The sequence below is a fragment of the Podarcis gaigeae genome, assembly GCF_964106915.1.
Source record: "Podarcis gaigeae genome assembly, chromosome: 16".
NCBI lineage: Eukaryota > Metazoa > Chordata > Lepidosauria > Squamata > Lacertidae > Podarcis > Podarcis gaigeae.
In genome coordinates, this window is record NC_139693.1 from 29,799,534 (window position 1) to 29,817,593 (window position 18,060).

Sequence of the window (18,060 nt, forward strand, 5' to 3'; positions counted from 1 at the left end):
GGAAGGCACCGTTTTCTGTTCTGCCTTGTAGTCATCACATGCAGCGCTGTTTCCGTTCTGCTGCAATTCATCTTCCACCAAAACCCATGTTAATCGTCTTCCATGGTGAAATTTATGTGGCTGATTTATGCAATTATTTATGTACCTTTTGCGGATTGAAGCAAACGCAACAGCAAATACCAATTGTGTTTGCTGGGTAGATTATTACTGTTCCAGACGGGACAAATAAGCAACCCGCTGGTAATTTCCTCTCCCGTTTCTGTTTTCATCAGAATTCACAAACATCCATACTGGGGGGGAGGGTGGCGCCTGCACATCTGCTCCCGAACACACGCTGTGTTTGCAAGCGTTCAAAGAATGCACGGACAAGGCTTATCATTAGCAAGATCCAGATATGCTTAAAAGTTGTCGGCGTGGGAGGATGGACCATAGCAAGTCCTCTGCCTTTGCCTTCTCATTTGTCTGTCTTATAGTGCAGGGGTGGCTAACCTTTTTTTGGCCCAAGGGCCGCATTCATCCTTGGTCAAGCCCTCCGGGGGCCACTTGGGTATGGCCCAGATTGGGTGTGAGCTCCCCATGCCCTTCCACACGCTTCCTCCTTAGCCGATCCATGTAGATTATCAGGGTGGGGAAAATTTCTGTCCCTGTTACAGAACTGGGCTGAATAGACAGGTGCCCACACGAGCACTGTGCTTATTTCACAAAATGAAAATATTCCTTGCTGTCACATCAATAGCAGCAGCAGCAGCAGCAGCAATAATAATAATAATAATAATAATAATAATAATAATAATAATAATAATAATAATAATTTATTTATATCCTGTCCTTCCGGATGTGTTTCCCCAGCCGCTCTGGGCGGATCCCAACAGATTAACAACAGAATAAAACATCAGAAGGGCTGCCTTCAGATGTCTTCCAAAAGTCAGATAGTTGCTTATTTCCTTGACACCTGATGGGAGGACGTTCCACAGGGCGGGCGCCACCACCGAGAAGGCCCTCTGCCTGGTTCCCTGTAACGTTGCATCTCGCAGTGAGGGAACCTCCAGAAGGCCCTCAGAGCTGGACCTGTGTGCAGTTCCAAGCCCTTTGGGAGGGTGGGGTTAACCACCCTTGTTCCACAGTGGCCATTGAGTTGCCTCTGGGAAGCCCAAAATAGGACATGAGTACACTGGCTTCAGTGAGTCTTTGGTGGGCTGCTGTCTTTCATACGTGATGGTGCAGGGCAAAAACTTCCAATCTCTGCATTGGTTCTCATGTAGCAAGGGACTTTCCTGAGTTGTCTGTTCAAAGTTCTTAGATTCCCCCTGCCTTGCCCCACAGAAGGCTTATTTTCAGGTTTTCTAAATTCTTGTTCATTTGGGGGGGGGGGGGAACGACAATAATTTTGTGTCCTTTATTGTTCAACTTGTTCTAAATACAAGGGGGGGGGGGAACTGTTGTCCATAAATAGCAAGGGCGCAGCAGCTTGTCACACTTGAAGAATGTCTCTTTTATGATGCCCAAAGAAGTCCCATGGAAAAAAAAAGTTTCCCGCGGGAGACTTGAAAAAAATAAGCATTAAGACTGGCTTCTGATTGTGTGTGGGTTTTTTGGCCTGTGCGCAGCGAGATTAGTGGCTAGTTAAAAATACCTTGAATACCAAAGAGTGCATTTAGCATCGTGGGAACGTCTTCCTGTTATTTGCTTCTCCATGGCCCTGGAACTTCTCTTGGTCCTTCACCCTACAATCCTCTGCTGGGTTTTATTAGTTAAGAGGTGTCTATTTCTGTCTCTCTCAGTTTTAGTTGGCTAAACGGCTGACAGGCTCCGCAGCGGTCCTGGTTGTCTCCTATTTTTTCCTTACCTTTTGTCCATAGTAGGGCCTAGTATGATCTACTGAAGGAATCTCTGTGGCTCAGTTGTGCTGGACAACTAGTCAAAACATGCCCTCCATCAAATAAATAGCCGCTTGTACCCATGATGTATAAGACTAGAAATGCTTGCAGTTTATTTGACTATTTCATAATACAGTGGTACCTCGGGGTGCATATGCTTCAGGTTACATACGCTTCAGGTTACAGACTCTGCTAACCCATAAATAGTGCTTCAGGTTAAGAACTTTGCTTCAGGATGAGAACATAAATTGTGCTCCAGCGGCGCGGTGGCAGCAGCAGGAGGCCCCATTAGCTAAAGTGGTGATTCAGGTTAAGAACAGTTTCAGGTTAAGAACGGACCTCCGGAACGAATTAAGTACTTAACCCGAGGTACCACTGTATACACCATATAGTCCCATTATTGGGGTGTTAGGGGAGGGGTGGTACCCCTGGTGGGGGGGCGCTCCTGGGTTAGTTTGTCTGCCTAATAATAATAATAATAATAATAATAATAATAATTTATTATTTATACCCCGCCCATCTGGACCTCAGTGTCCGGGCAGAACGATGGAGGTGCCTTGCACTCAGTTCTCACCTGTGGCTTCTAGAAGCTGTCAGCATTTGACAGTGGCTACACCCCAGGAATGGCTTCAACTAGCCAGCTAAACCAGGTGAGGGTAGTTGATGGCTCTCAAACCCTCAGTGAGTTAAGGGCTTCCCCTGCAAGCGAAGACAGGCCCCGGCAGATTGTGGGTCCAAGGGTCAAGAAAGCTGTTTCTGTGTGTGCTGTAAAGGGAAGTGAGGGGCAGATGAGGCTCATCAACCTGGGAAGGTAGCTCATCTAGGACAGCCTTTCTCAACCTGTGGGTCCCCAGATGTTGAACTACAACTCCCATCACCCCTAGCTAGCAAGGCCAGGGCTCAGGGATGATGGGAGTTGTAGTCCAACAACATCTGGGGACCCACAGGTTGAGAACTGCTGATCTAGGAGAAGGAAAGTTCTCATCCTACACCTCCACTGCTTTGTGGGATATTTTTGGGGGGAGAAAAGGTGAAGGATTAAACCCAAATCCAGAGTAGAGTCCCTAAGACTCTTGGATAATGTCTTGTACGCCTTCTCCCAGCTATTCCTGTAGCCAAGCTGGTGCCGAATATATTGCTTTCCTTTCCCCATCAGCAGAGCCATCAGTCCACCACCAATCACCTGCCTCTTTCTCATTTGGTGGAGATGCCCTGAGCAGGGCCTTGACATGGGCTCTGAATCCTGGCTGCTCATGTGCTCTTTCCTCAGCCTGTTTTTCAAATCAGTTGAAGCAGACATCCTTTCCTATGGATGGCTGAGCTTGCTGCTTTTACTTTCTGCCAGCAGCATGAGCATGAGCATGAGTGCGCGCGCGCACGCACACACACACACACACACACACACACTCGCAGGGAGAGAGGGGAAAGGGAGCTCGTTTTCTGCCCTGAATATTTATGAGAGGCTCTTTGTTTCTTCCTCGTAAAGGTAAATGTCACGAGGCCAGATCATTTCAGTTCTTTACATGGAACGTAGGATGAGCAGTCTGCCTTGAAAAGCTCCTGAAGGCACCGCTGAGCAGATGGGTTTTAATGATACTGTCAGTTTAGAGTGTTGAAAACAATTGCTCATTCCCAAAGGGAATGTGTCCCCCCACCCCCAAGAGGGTGCATTCAATGCAACCTTGTTAGGGGTCACTGAAATTAAGTATTGTGTATAAATACATGCAGCAGTCTTATCCACCAGCCTGGTGCCTTCTCAGTGTTCTGAACTACAACTCCCACCAGCTCCTGCCAGGCAGGCAAAGACCACATCCACTGGCCTTGATGCCCTTGGAGGAAGGAGGCGGGGCTTTGACTACGGCCAGCTCCAGGTTTGAGGAGGCTTTGGCCAAAGTGCCTTCCTCTGCCCAAGCGCCCTGGAAAAAATGTATGTGGTAGTGGTGAGTCGCAGCAATGCTAGGCGACTGAGACTAACTGCCATTTTCATTTCCCACAATGACCCAGTATTGTGGTTTTGGAGCCTTTTGGGAAACTTGAATGGCAGCTAAACCCAGCTGCCTGAAAAGGGTTGTTGTGGTTGCTGTTGTTAAAAAAGTGTCTTGACTTAGAGAACATAGAATCACTGAATTGTAGAGTTGGAAGGGAACATGAGGGTCCTCTAGCCCAACCTCCTGCAATGCAGGAATCAGAGACCCAACAGATCGTTACAAAGCAATGCACAAGTCAGACAGCCTACCTCCAGGTTAAACAAGCTTTGCAATGCAGGAATCTTTCACCCAATGTGAGATTAAGAGTCTCATGTGCTACTTACTTAACTATTCATGTTAGTTTTATGCCCTGATGAAGCTGTGGCAGCTTTCTGAGAATGCCAGGTGCTCCTGATAGCCCCGATGTAATATTATATATGTAAAACGGCTGGCATTCCTGTTGATTTGATGTGCAGGGTGCCTTCCCTATTTCCTGTTCCTATAAACATCTTTGCCTTTTGTCCCATGAATTCCTTTCCCTACTGACTATTTGTATTTTTAATGTCTTTGTATCCCTGATCTCCGATGAATTACAGTTAGGGTAGCTGATGAAAATAGCAAAACAAGGAATTACAGCTCATTTAAGTGTTAGTAATTTTTAAGAGCCATCACAATAAAATGCAAGAAGCGGCTGCAGCAGGATAAGGCAATGAAACGGCCACCTCTCTGCCTTAGGGCTTCTGTTATGACATGCCTAAGGTCAGGCTGCCACTCACCGGTTGGCTAACCCACCAGTTCAGAGGTGGAACTGGTGTCCCAACAACATTTAGAGGGCTACAGGTTACCCCCACCCCTAAGCTAGTTGAAAACCAGGGCGTTAGTTGACAAAGCAGAGGCAAACACCCTGGCCAAATCAAACCCTGCAAGATAGGTTTTCATGGCATTTGTTTTAACTGTGCTAGGAACTTGTTTAAATTGTGCTGGGCATTTAGAATTCTCTTTCCTTCTTCCATACAGTTGCGTCGTATGCAGGAGATGATTGCTCACATGCAAGCCCAGATGAGGCTGAAGCCTGGCGATGAGTGAGACTGTTCACCAGGCCGCCGACGGTAGGTGTCACTTCACATTTTGGAGGCCTTGGCTGTAAAAGTGCATGCAGGTCAATTTTCAGCAGCAGCAACGAAGAAACAGTGGGGGTTGGGGGTACAGCTCCTTGGAAAATAAAAGAGCAACAACCGTAAGCACGCAGAGGAATGACTAGGCTGGCAGTTTTGTGTCGACGAGAAAATGCAAAGCAGTACGATCAGATTAAATTCCAGCTTTCTGTAATAAATGGATTTGTGTATATGGTGCCTTTGGTCCTCGAGGGGCCATCGGGCTACGTTGCACAGCTTGGCAGGAACGAGCCCTGCCTGGAGGCCTCTTCTGGCTTCAGAAAGGTAGGTACACTTCTCATGTTTTGCCCCTAAACTATGGAAATCGAAAACATAGGGGGGAAAGCGCACAAAGTTTGTTGCTACTGTTGCTGAATGCTCAACTTTTAAGACACCCAGCTTTGGTTTGCTGGTCCTCTGGAATGTAAAGCCTGAGTAAAAATGGTTTATATTCTACCTTATGACCGCGTGACAAGCTGCCAACATTCCAGCCCTTAAATAAGGAGTTTTTTGTTGCCTCTACTTGAACCTTTGCTTTTCCTGTTTGCATTAAAAGCACACGCACACAGCCCTTCTACGTTGTTGTAGACATCTTAGCTAGCTACAAACCACTTTCCACAATTCAGGAAGCCTGTTCTGCCATTTCACCAAGAAGCTAAACAGATGATGTGGTTTAAGAACACTTAGGGGTTTTTTTTGTTCAAATTACTGGAGAGGAACAAAGTTAGGCTTTTAGCAGCAATGGTAATAACGTCCTTTACCAAAATGGCACTTGCACGATTTCCCCAAACTGTAAGATAATCATGGTAACTGAGGGGGGTTGCGGGGAGAGAAATAGGATTCAGGGAACAAGTGAAGGCAAGGGAGGGGGTGCTGGGCTTCATGAATGAACATATGAGGATTGGAAGCATTTGTCCACCTGGTCTTGAATGGACCTTCATGAATCCTTCCAGTCTCAGAGCTATTTGCAGATTGCATTTGCTTTTGCATTTAAAATATGAAAACATGGGGAGCACAAACTTGCTTTTGAATATAAAGGAAGACCCTTTAAAAACAAAAAAACCAAAACCCCGCTACCTTGTAAAATCAAACCCATCTGCTTACAATGGCAGCCCTGAAGTGGTTAAGGACCAGCTGGAATTCTGTTTAAGACAACACTGATGCTATCAGAGGTCTAAACGCCACAGCATTTGGCATTCTGATAAAGCGATTCAAGCATACAGTCCAAGCCTTGTCCGCCTCCTTATGTGGCCTATTTTCCAGCAAAAGGAAGCCTGTTTTCAAAGTTGACTTGCTTCTTTCTGACTAGTATACACTGAAGGTTAAAAAAGACAACAGGGGTTTCGTGTGTATTCAAAAGACCAAAAAACATGTAGCATTGTTAAGAACCTGGGCTCTTAACAAGTTGCAAGCTATTTCAGAATTCCTAGGAGTGTTTTTAGAGGAGCTTAAAAAAGACTAATAAATTTACACTTTCATAAGCGTTTGTGGGCGAGATGCTACTGCGTCAGATGTGGTCCACCTCTTGATAAAGTGGAATCTAGTCCACAAAAGCTTATGCCATCATAATAAGGTGCCACAAGACTCCTTCCTGTGCCCCCCCCCCCGGGCACATTAAGACAGCTACTCCTTTCGAAACTATTCAGTGGAAGAAAGTATTCAGAAAGCCTTGCCCCCCCCCCCCCCCCCCGTGTTTAGAAGCCCACATCTAATAATTGGTAGTGCACTTTTGAGATGTCTGTTCAAAACCTTACTGAAATGTTTACAGAATTGTGTGACTGTGAGAGTATCCACAAACACACACACACACACACACACACACACACACACACACCCCTACCTGAATGTGTGAAACCATTCACCCTTCAGAATTTGTAGCAGGAAGCCTGGATAAGGGTTATTCATGGCCACACCTTAGCTTGTGTTCTTCTAGAGCAGGGATGGGAAACCTCTGGCTCTCCAGATGCTGTTGGACTACAGCTCCCATCATCCCTGACCGTTGACCACCCTGGCTGAGGCAGGAGTGCCTGCTTGGCCCCACGACTGTGGGTGCCCTGGGCCGTGGGTGCCATGCAGCATGAATGGCCCTGGCACAGAAATTTGTGGGAGCCCGGCCACTTCATGGGGTTTTTTGTGGGTGCTCAGGACCCCACGGAGCTGGCATCTGTGGGCTGAGGCTGATGGGAGTTGGAGTTCAGCAATATCTGTTCCCCATCCCTGTTCTAGGGGGGTGCTTAGCATTACAGGCCCAACTGCAGCCTACAGGCTACTGAATTGTTTAACACAGATGGCAAGCAGGAACATAGATAGCTGCCTTACACCAAGGCATTCCGTTGGCCCACCTAGCTCAGCGCTGTCAACTAGGGTTTGGGGCAGGGAGTTTTTCTCAGCAGCTGGTACTAGTGCCTATTGCACTGGCTCTGTCATTTTGGGGGCTCAATTCAGAGTGCTGGTTTTGGCTTGGAAAAGCCCTTCCCTGCTTAGGGTCAGTAGAGTTGAAGCATCACTCGAATGTGCCTGCCTGTATGTGAGGATGTAGAGCAGTGTTTCCCAACCTTTGGTCTCCAGCTGTTTTCGGAGTACAATTCCCATCATCCCTGACCATTGATCTTGCTAGCTAGGGATCATGGGAGCTGTAGTCCAAAAACAGCTGGAGATCCAAGGTTGGGAAACACTGATGTAGAGGCCCTTCTGTGGATGTCTTTGTCATCTAAAGCCGGGCTTTCCATCCCTGGGATGGAAAAGATTCCCCACTCCTGCCGGAATGTTGTTTTCAGACTGCCTGAGATGTGCTTTTACTCTTCTTGTTCCCTCGGTCTAGTCTGTTACCGCTTGCCGTTTAGACAGACTTCTTTTGAGCTGATAGGAGCACTGGGAGTGGGTGTGGATGAGCACATCAGTACCAGTGCAAGCAAGATTGGGAATGTCTCCTGGCACACTGGATCTGGGATCTGGGAGCCCAACCTCCAGCCCAGAAAGCACAGTCCTGTCTGCACAGCACAGCAGAGAATCACGCTGTCGGCTGATGGATTTCCATCTTTCTCAACTCTGCAGGCTTCCCTTTTTTTTTGGCAGCAGGCTCCAATAAAACAATCCCAAGCCTTTTTTTCTTTTTTGAGTTTTCAAAATTAGACCAGTGCTTTATATTATTTTTATAACTCATGGCATCTCAATCTGCCTGTGTTGCCGAAATAGCTGCAGTAAGGTGATAGAGATGGCTTTCTGTTTTTCTTTCTGGAAATGAGAATTAGCAACATAAATCTGCCTCCCCCTCCAACTTTTTTTGGCAAAGAATAATCTCCCATCACTAAACTAAAAACTTGCAAGGTTGGGTCGCCTTCATATTCTGCTCAGTTCGTTTAGGGCAGCCTGCCTTAACTTGTTGCCCTCCCAATGTTGTTGGACTCCAAGTCCCATCAGCCCCAGCCAGCATTTCTAGCAGTCAAGGATGATGGAAGTTGTTGTCTGGGACATCAGGTTGAGGAAGGCTGATTTAACATAGCAACTGGGGTGTCTTTGGGCCAGAGTCAAGAATTTAAACTCTGGAAAAGACTGCGACAATTAACTCATCCCACCTATCTTGTAATGTTCCTGCATAACGATGGAAGAGTTTATTGTGTTTGGCTTTTTTTTTCAAGGGGGTGGGGGAGTCTTGAGCTACTTTCGCCTAACTTGACCGTATTATCACAACGTGCGGTTTATCTTGCTTTTAAAACCATTAGTCATGCTCCTGACAGGCACATTGCAAAGAACTGAAAAAACAGCCCACTCCCTACAATAATGGATACGTGGGGTTCTAAAAGAAAAATATGTGTGGCGTCGCCCTAGCAACCAGACTTTAATCATGGTCCGATGCCAAACTGATGTGATGAGAAAAGTCATCTCGGGGGGTTAGTGGGGGAGGAAGGATGTATTTGTTTCTGTAGCTTCTGATGCCTGGAATGTGAAGCTTAGGCAGAATTCTAGCCTTTTTGGAGCAACCACCTTGTAGCCTCCGGGGTGTTTTGCTAACCAAGGCTGGGTGAGCTGCCCCAACGCTCTGGCTCCCCTGCCTCGCCGTGAGTCACGCCGGCCCGTCTGCTTTGTTGCGTCTGCAGAAAATGTGTTGGGGTTTGCTCCGATGAGGTTCACTTGCTGCTTGAAGCTTCCTCCGTCTTTTTGAAGGGTAATGCTGAAATAATGAAAAATTCCGGTTCTTTTTATGCTTTGTGAAGACCTAGAGATTTGTGGCTTTGAAAGAGGGAGGATTTTTCTGGGTGTTATGTGGTTGCTTGGATCTGTGGATTACGCTCACATGGTAATGATCTTAACATGAGGTCATTGCGTGCTCCGGTGAGGTGGGAGCAACCCTTTTTCTCCTTAACTCATTAATCTTGTGTGCATCCTGCCTTTCCTCCATGGAGCATGAGGCTCAGTATGTTGCACTCTCATATTCTCAACGACCCTGTGAGGTAGGCTTGGCAGAGAGAGAGACAGAGACAGAGAGTGTCAACTTCACCAAGGCTACCCATTGAGTTTTATGGCTGAGTGGGTTTCCCCTGATATAAATCTCAGGCCTTAGATAGCTCAGTTAGTTAGAGCATGGTGCTGATAAACGCCAAGGTTGCATGTTGTATCCCCTTATAGAATAGCTGCATATTCCTGCATTGCAGGGGGTTGGTCTAGATGACCCTTGGGTCCCTTCCAACTCTACAGCTTCCTATTCTATAGCCTAACTATATTTTAATACGAACAAGCAGTGCATGCTGCTCAAAATCCCACAATTTGCTCCTACCCACCTCTCACTGGGAGCAACAAACCATGAGGCTCTTCTCGTTGGCCCGACTCGTGGCTCATGGTTTATTTCTAACAAACAACAAACCACTTGTGGTTTGTTTGGGGAGAAGGCCCTCTTGCCAGTAGCCACCTGCCTGAGCTCAGAAGATAATGAAGAACCCAGAGAATAGAGTCTGGAGAAGATTGTGCTGTATCCCTTTAGCCCACAGGCACTGGCAACAAGTAACGCTGTTGAACAGTATTTTGGGAAGCATGAAATACTGTTGGGATGGAGTTTCCGGTGGAGCTCATGAGTAGTGTTTCACTGGTTGCTCATCCGGAGGGCAAGTGGTGTGGTATGAAAGGGAGAAGTAAAGGAAATGGGGAAGATAACCTCCCCTGTCTCTGTTCTTTCTGTTCTGTTTCTCTCAATTCCACCTTGATGGTGGGGATTGCAGTAGGAGTCACAGGAGACAGTTAGCATCCATATAGAAAAAGGCAGGGAATCAACTAGGGCATAAAAGGTTTCCCTCCCAGAGCCCTTAAATCCCTTTTATTCATTGGATTTTTGTCCTTTCATCAGTTTTATCACTGTATCATAATCATGAGGACTAGGAGCCTGCTTCTTTCCATTTAAAGATTGGAGGGTTGCATTCTAATACTTCAGGAAGCTGAAACGATGCTCCAGATTTGTGGCCCATGTGTTAGTGTTCTTAACATCTTTGCATTGCTAGTGGGGGGGGGGGGGAGGAAGGTGCTGTATGATTTTAAAAGTACAATAACTAATATTGTGCTAAAAGAGGATTTGGGTTTTGTATTAAGCTTTTAATCCTTGAGGTAAGAGAGAACACAAACCGTTCAAGTAGGAGTGCTTAAAAAAAAAAGAAAGAGCCCAAACAAGTAATATCCTATGACTAGTGATCCATGTTTTATTTCTCCTCATGCTGCCAGTTTTTAAATGATTGTGAAAGTCTGGCTCCACGTGGCTTCTTCGTCTCCTCTAATCCTTTTGGTGTTAGTGTCATTTCACAATTTTTGTCAGTGATCTTTTCAGACGGAGTTGTGGTGTATCCTTTTGACTTTTGTAAGCTTCACCCCGCAAATTCCCTTTTTTTATTTTGTAAATGCAAAGAAGTGAAAGTACCTGGAATGTTGGTGATTGATTGAAATACATCAATCAGCGTCACTGATGTGTTCAGTACAAAGGGAATGTTTCCAGATTTCACATTTTCTCTTGATGGCACACCTGCAACCCACGTGGAGAATTGTGTTGGTAAACAAACAGGAGGCTGGGGGAATTAGCAATCTTATCATTTTATTTATTCATTAACCCATCAATTTCTTTTCTACCCCGTCTTTCCGCCAAGGATGTCAAGGTGATGTACATGATTGTAGTCCCACCCACCCCACGGCCTCTGCACTTTATCCTTACAAAATATTTTATTCATTTATTCATTCATTCATTCAGATCAGCCTTTCTCAACCTGTGGGTCCCCAGATGTTGTTGAACTACAAATCCCATCACCCTTAGCAAGCAAGGCCAGAGCTCAGGGATGATGGGAGCTGTAGTCCAACAACATCTGGGGACCCACAGGTTGAGAACCGCTGATCTAGATTAATATATCCTGCTTTGTAACCCTGAGAGGGGATCAAAGTAGCTTATGAATGATTATCACAAAAAAGAGCCCCATTCTGGTATCGGGGACAGAAACAACATGGTGTCCCCCATGGAGCCAGGATTTATTCATTTGCTATCCTCATCTGTGTTCCACCCTTACGTTCCCCTTCTGCTTCTCCCTACCAGACAACAGCTTTGACTGATGTTCTCTGAGGCAAGGGAGTGGGGTTCGACAGCTGGAACAACAACCTTGTGAGAGAGGTTAGGCAAGGAGTGGGGAAGCTTTTGACTCCATGGGCCAGAGCCTAATTAGAATTGGACTCACCAGCCAAATTTGGAAGGTGGGTGGGGTTCCCCACCTGTCAAAAACATGGTGCCATAATGGTATCATAATGGCAAATCCCAAAGTCAGGGCTTCAAAGCACCTTGCATGGTTTTGTGAAAAGGAAAAGGTTCTTCCCTCATTTTAGCAGGTTAAAAACCCCCCTCTGTTCTAGCAAGAGATTCCGATGCCTTCCTTTTTGTGATTCAGGGCTGGGTGGGCTTTGGAATCTCTTGCTAAAAGGGAGCTTTCCATTGTTTTAGCAGGGGATCCCATGCAGGTTTGCATGGACTGGTGGTCTGCTAAAATAATGGGGGGCGATGGTGGAATCAGTTTTAGTAGGGGATTGTGGTAGCAAACAGCTTCCTGAATCAGTAGGAGGTTAGCCTGAAAGAGTGCTGAACAGAGCAGGATTTAACCCTTGCTCATCAACGAAGAGGCAGCCAATTTAGCTTGATCTACGCCGCTTCCTGCAAGTATGCTTTTCTATCCCAAGGGCTTCTTATGACATTTACATTCATAATACTCAGTTGCAGTGGACCAAGGGTTTGGTTTTGGTCTCTTGTGCTAGGTCTTGAGAGATTCGTGACAAACCCTTGCACCTGCTGTTCTCCTGGTGATGTAAGCCCCTGGTTTTCTGTCAATCCTGCCTCTGAGGCGAATGTCCCAAATATTTTTGCATCTTCCTCTGCTCTTACCTGGACTGCTCAACTATGTTCCCAGCACAGCTGCATAAATATACAAGGGTATGAAGTGGCCTCCTGCCAGAATTCTGCAATTCAGTCACATTATAAAACAGCTTAACGGATTTGGATCGAAGCAGGGCAAGCAGACTTCCCCATCCTGGTGCCCTCCAGGTATTTTGGAATGCAACTCCTGCCAGGCCTAGTCAGCACGGCCCTGCTGGCTGGGCCTGATGGGAGTTATAGTCCAGAACTTCTGGAGAGGCACTAGGTTGAAGAAAGCCGTTTTATTTTGCTTTAGTGGAGATGCCAGATGGGGTAGCTGTTAACCTGTTAGGAACGGAGAAACCCAGGGCTTTCAGACCAATAAATGTCCTAGTGCTCATCTGAATGTGAAACCTATTTGGAGTAACTGCAAGGCTTGTGGCTGCAGTTCAGTAGATGAGAACAGAAAAATCCTAGGCCCATCCTAGTCCAGCACTCTGTTCTCACAGTGGCCAGCCAAATTCCTACAGGAAGCCCCTAACTTAAGCAGGACCTAACTGCAGGTTCAACTGAACTGAAGTGCCTAGTTGAGTTTCCCCCCAAACTTGGGTCTCCAGCTGTTTTTGGACTACAGTTCCCATCATCCCTGGCCACTGGTCTTGCTAGCTAGGGATGATGGGTGTTGTAGTCCAAAAACAGCTGGAGACCCAAGTTTGGGAAACGCTGGCTTAGCCCTTAGACTACCCACCTCCAGCACTTTCTTTTGCATGCTGCGATGCCTCACAAACTTTGTTCTAACATCAAAATATGGAATTCGAACAGCGCACTCTTTCAGGGATGGTCGTTAGCCTATCTCAACTTTGTTTCCCCAAATCCCTCCCCTGAATTACGGCAGGCAGTAATTCAGCAGGTCTGGAAGTAAGCACCGTGGAGGGGCTGCTACAGCTTCTCCCTCTGATTACCTCCGCCATGGCAATTGGTAGCTGGGAGGAGTCTAAACTGGGGCTGGATCCAGGCATGGAGGAGCAGAGCTTGACTGCTGCTTCCTGTCTTTTCATGGCCTCGGCAATAAATAAAGGCGTGTTCAGTTGTCAACCTGTTAACTTTGCCGTTCCAGCACTTATCTGTCGGTGTATAATGTCTGATTTAAAAATATGACTCTTCTGAGGAAACCAACTGTGTCAAAGCAGGACTGCAACATTTACAGCGACATTTAGAATTTAGAGCTGGTTGCAGCTGCTGAGCCCACAGTGTACTGTTGCAAAGGTCCTTCGAAACAGCAACAGCAGTGGTTTAGGTCAGGGGTAGGAGTCCCGTCCAGATGTTGCAGACTAAAATGCTCATCACCCCCAGAATGTGTGAAGCAGGGCCATTAAGGGTCTGGGGAAAACAGGGTATGGCTTGGTTAAAGCTCTACGGCCTGGATGGCTGCATTTGGGCCCTGGGCCTGACATTCCCCACCCCTGGCTTAAAGTTCTCTAACTGCACTATGCCTTGGTGAGTAATTTAGCAGAATATGGCCAGCCTGCTTTAAAAAAAAATATCTCCCCAAGTAGAAGGATAAAAAGGCTGACGTTTTCAAATCTGGGAATTCAAAGTGGAAACCTGAGATAGTCCCGGGGTGAGGGGAGGGTGGGTCTGCAGCCCTGCCCTCTCTTTTTACGGTTCTTCAGACCCTCCCTGGCCTAATTCCCTTGCCAAAGATCTCTGGACTCAGATTCCTCATTTCCCATTTTGCTCTTGCCCTGTTTTTCAATTAGGACACAGTGCCTAACCCAGCACAACTGGCACTTTCTCAAAGAAACTGGAAAAACAAGATGCTGCTGCTTCTGGATTGTGTCTAATAAAATGTAATCTGCCCTGGAGCAAATTTAGGTAGCATTCCCTTAATTTTAGTCTTCTTCCAGGAAATTGGCAGGATAGGGGTTTTTTTCCAGGTTCCTCCCCTTCTTAAAATAAAAATAAAAACGTGTGTGGTGCCTAACTCTTGAAAGGGCTAAATTGACAATATAATAACAATAACAGATAATATCCTGCCTTTTTCCCAGACTGGGACTCAAGGCAGCTTATGCATACCCACACACAAAACACCACACACACACACACTGGTATCATTCGCATGATTTGGAGGCAGACAGCATGTGCAAAACTTTGTATGTTTGAACTGCTCGGATGTTTAGTAACTGCTATTATTATTTAATTCAGATGCCAGAATGGCTGCTAAGTAGTTTGCAACTATGAAATCAATGCACAATCAAATCAATACATAATTAAGTCAACACATAATTAAAATACACAATTACAAATCCATCAGGGGATTAACCTATCCTTAATTAAAATTACAATAAAACAAAGAGTAAAAAAAAAAAAAAACGTTTAAACTGTCAAAACCGTAAAATTGCAGGTTCCGTTCAGGGAAATGCTTGAGTAAACAGGTGAGTCTTCTGGAGCCGGCGGCATGCCAACACTGGTTGAGGGGAGCTCTAGTATTTCAGCGGGGAGGGCATGTCCTGCATTGAGAGCACGAAAGCCAATACCAGGGAATTGTGTCCATGGGAAAGTTTTCTGTTTCTTTCAATAGAATGGATCTGTGCTGTGTTCGTTTACACAGGGTGATCTACCTGTGGAAGAAAGTCTATGGCCTTTTCTTCTTTTTCTTACAGTGGCTACTCAATGCTCTTAAAATGGGTCAGTGCTTTATCTGAAACTGAACGGTGACACTAGTGAAATGCCAATGGATCATGCCTGGACGCAGGCCTGGATGCTACGAGGAGCAGCTGGCGGTCTTGAAGATCATATTGGAAATCAGCTTCTCTTCTCCCCGTATACATATATATATACCTCTCCTTAATCATGTTGCTTATATCACCCTGTTGGTAATAATATGCTCGTGCTTATAATGTGGGACTTACTTTTCCTTATCTTTCCCTTTCTCCTTTTTTAAAATTCAAAAGCAAATATGCCATCTTATATGCAGTAGGCTTTGAGAGTAGGTTGATGAACCATGTTTCGTTTTGTTTAGCTAGGCTAACATGATACCTTTTTTTTTGTGTGTGGCAACTTTCTTACTAAAAGACGTGGTGACCTGTTTACCATAAATGTCTGCAGTCTCCTAACTACATTTTGTTTAGGCTTTGTGTAACCATTGTGTAATTTGTTGCTAGTTTACAACAGCCCCGTCCGCACTGTATGTTTAAAGCAGTACCACCCCACTTTTAAACAGTCATGGCTTCCTCCAAAGGATGCTGGGGTGTGTAGTTTGTTAAGAGTGCTGAGAATAGGAGTCTCCTAATAACTCTCTGTCCCCTTAACAAACCGCAGTTCCCAGGATTCTTTGGGGGAAACTCATGACTGTTTAAAATGGAATGATGCTACTTTAAGTGCATATGGGACCAACATTCTTCTCTCACTAAAAAAGATGTCTGTCTCTGTAAGCCAGTCTTTGCCAACCTAGCACCCTCCAGATGGGTTGGCGTATGGTTTCCACCAGCCCGAGCCAATGGGTTAGTGGGAATTGTAGTGCAAAACATCTGGCAGGTGCTAGGTCAGTGAAGGCTGTGTTGTCGCCTGTGCTTTGGCTCTCTGGGGTAGAATTCCCCTTGGTGCTTCCTGTTTTTTTTAATTATTATTATTATTATAAAAATACAAATAAACGGTACAGAACACTAAAGTGATGGGGGAGGGTGAGCCATCCTTTTACCCGCGATGCCTTAAAATCATGCAAATGTCTTAACATGCCAAATATTCTCAGAGGCCTCCTAGAAGATCCGCCTTGAATTTTTCAGGTACTAATTTAGCAACTTTTTCTATTGGAACAGGTTTTGTTTTTCCTCGGTTGAAAGAACAACGGTATTTTCACAATTATTTTATATTGTATCATGACACTAAACGCCCCTTTGCAGTTTTGTAATAAATTGAACAGACACGAGGGGAGGTAAAGCGTGTGTTTTTTAAAAATCCTTCTATTTTGGTTCACTAAACAAAATACGTCGGCAGAATCTGTAAAGACCCGGGGATGGGGGACCTGTAGCCCTCCAGTTGTGGTTGGAGTACAACTCCCATCACCCCTGACCACCGTCCACGTTGGCTGGGGCAGATGGGAGTTGAAGTTTAGCCACATCTGGAGGACCACAGGATACCTACCCCTCTTCCCTCTCCAGCCGCAGTCTCCAGGAAAGTCACTGACCCTGCTCCCCCAAAAATTCGCTTGGTGGGGTGGGGGTGGAGAATGAAAACACAATGCTAGTAAAAACATAAGAAGAGCCTGCTGGAGAATGGCCCATCTAGGCCAGGATGCTGTTCTTACAGCGGCCAATCAGATGCCTGTGGGGAACCTGCAAGTATGTGCTGGTCCCGGGGGGAAGGTTACTGTTGGCGTAGTCAAAGTCCAGTCCTGGGTCAATAGCCTGGAAACAGTTCTGAAGGGGCGGGGCGAGGTCTGAAGCAGGAAGCCGGGCGGGGACAGGAACACTGGAGGAACAGGACTGGATGCTGGCCGAAACAGCTCTTCATCGACGTTGCTCCCACAACCTGGGACCGGGCTGACCGGCCTTTATCTTCTCTGAGGCCAGGAGAGACCCGCCTCTCCTGGCCTTAAGGCGAGCACTCCTCCTGGGAGAAACCAGTTCCCTTCGCCTCTCTGCCCTGAGCCTCTGCAGTTCAGGAGAGGCTGAAGGGTTACTGGGCCCAGGGGGAGACTCACCTGTAGGCACTGAGTCCTCAACCACCTCCGGAGCCAGAGTGGATTCACCTGGTTCCTGCTCCTGAGGATCCGGCACAGGTGCAGGTGCTTCAGAATCAAGGCCCTGCCCCAGTGCAGCCGGCCCTGGAGGCAGGGACTCCTGTGCAGGCTGGGATTCCTCCGGTTCAGCCTCTGAATCGGAATCCCAGGCCATCACAAAGTAGGACCCAAACACAAGAGTACTGTACTCCCCTCTCCTGCAGTTTCCAGGAACTGGTTAGGCATGAGTGTGGGGTGTTCAAGTATCAAAGGGACCCCTAGGGACGCTGGTGGTGCTGTGGTCTAAACCACTGAGCCTCTTGGGCTTGCCGATCGGAAGGTCGGTGGTTCAAATCCCCGCAACGGGGTGAGCTCCCATTGCTCTGTCCCAGCTCCTGCCAACCTAGCAGTTCGAAAGCATGTCAAAAAGTGCAAGTAGATAAATAGGTACAGCTCTGGCAGGAAGGTGAACGGCGTTTCCGTGCTCTGCTCTGGTTTTGGTGTTTCAGTGCCCCAGAAGCGGTGTAGTCATGCTGGCCACATGACCCAGAAAAACTGTCTACAGACAAATGCCGGCTCCCTCGGCCTGTAAAGCGAGATGAGTGCCGCAACCCCAGAGTCGTTTGTGACTGGACTTAATTGTCAGGGGTCCTTTACCTTTACCTTTTTAAGGGACCCATGGATGGTTAAGTTCAGTCAAAGGCAACTATGGGGTTGCGGCACTCATCTTGCTTTCAGGCTGAGGGAGCCGGCGTTTGTCCACAGACAGCTTTCCGGGTCATGTGGCCAGCAGGACTAAACTGCTTCTGGCACAATGGGACACCATGACGGAAACCAGAGCGCACGGAAATGCCATTTACCTTCCCCCCGCAGCAGTACCTATTTATCTACTTGCACTGGCATGCTTTTGAACTGCTAGGTTGGCAGGAGCTGGGACAGAGCAATGGAAGCTCACTCCATCGTGTGGATTCAAACTGCT

At 46.7% G+C, this 18,060-nt stretch overlaps 1 protein-coding gene across 2 annotated transcripts in view; it reads left to right on the forward strand.

The window, feature by feature from the left end:
* Nucleotides 1-16,289, forward strand: part of LOC310834133 (septin-2) — a 62,894-nt gene extending 46,605 nt beyond the window's left edge. The window contains exons 12-13 of one of the 2 annotated variants that reach the window (XR_014559103.1): nucleotides 4,862-7,541; nucleotides 7,682-8,806. Coding sequence is in view for 1 of the 2 variants with exons in the window: in XM_083717578.1 (XP_083573704.1) it covers nucleotides 4,862-4,930 (69 nt within the window). In the remaining variant the exon portion in view is untranslated. Of the gene's footprint in view, nucleotides 1-4,861; nucleotides 7,542-7,681; nucleotides 8,807-15,024 lie in introns of those variants that run through there. The other variant, XM_083717578.1, reaches the window with a different exon arrangement.
* The last annotated feature ends 1,771 nt before the right edge of the window (nucleotides 16,290-18,060 follow it).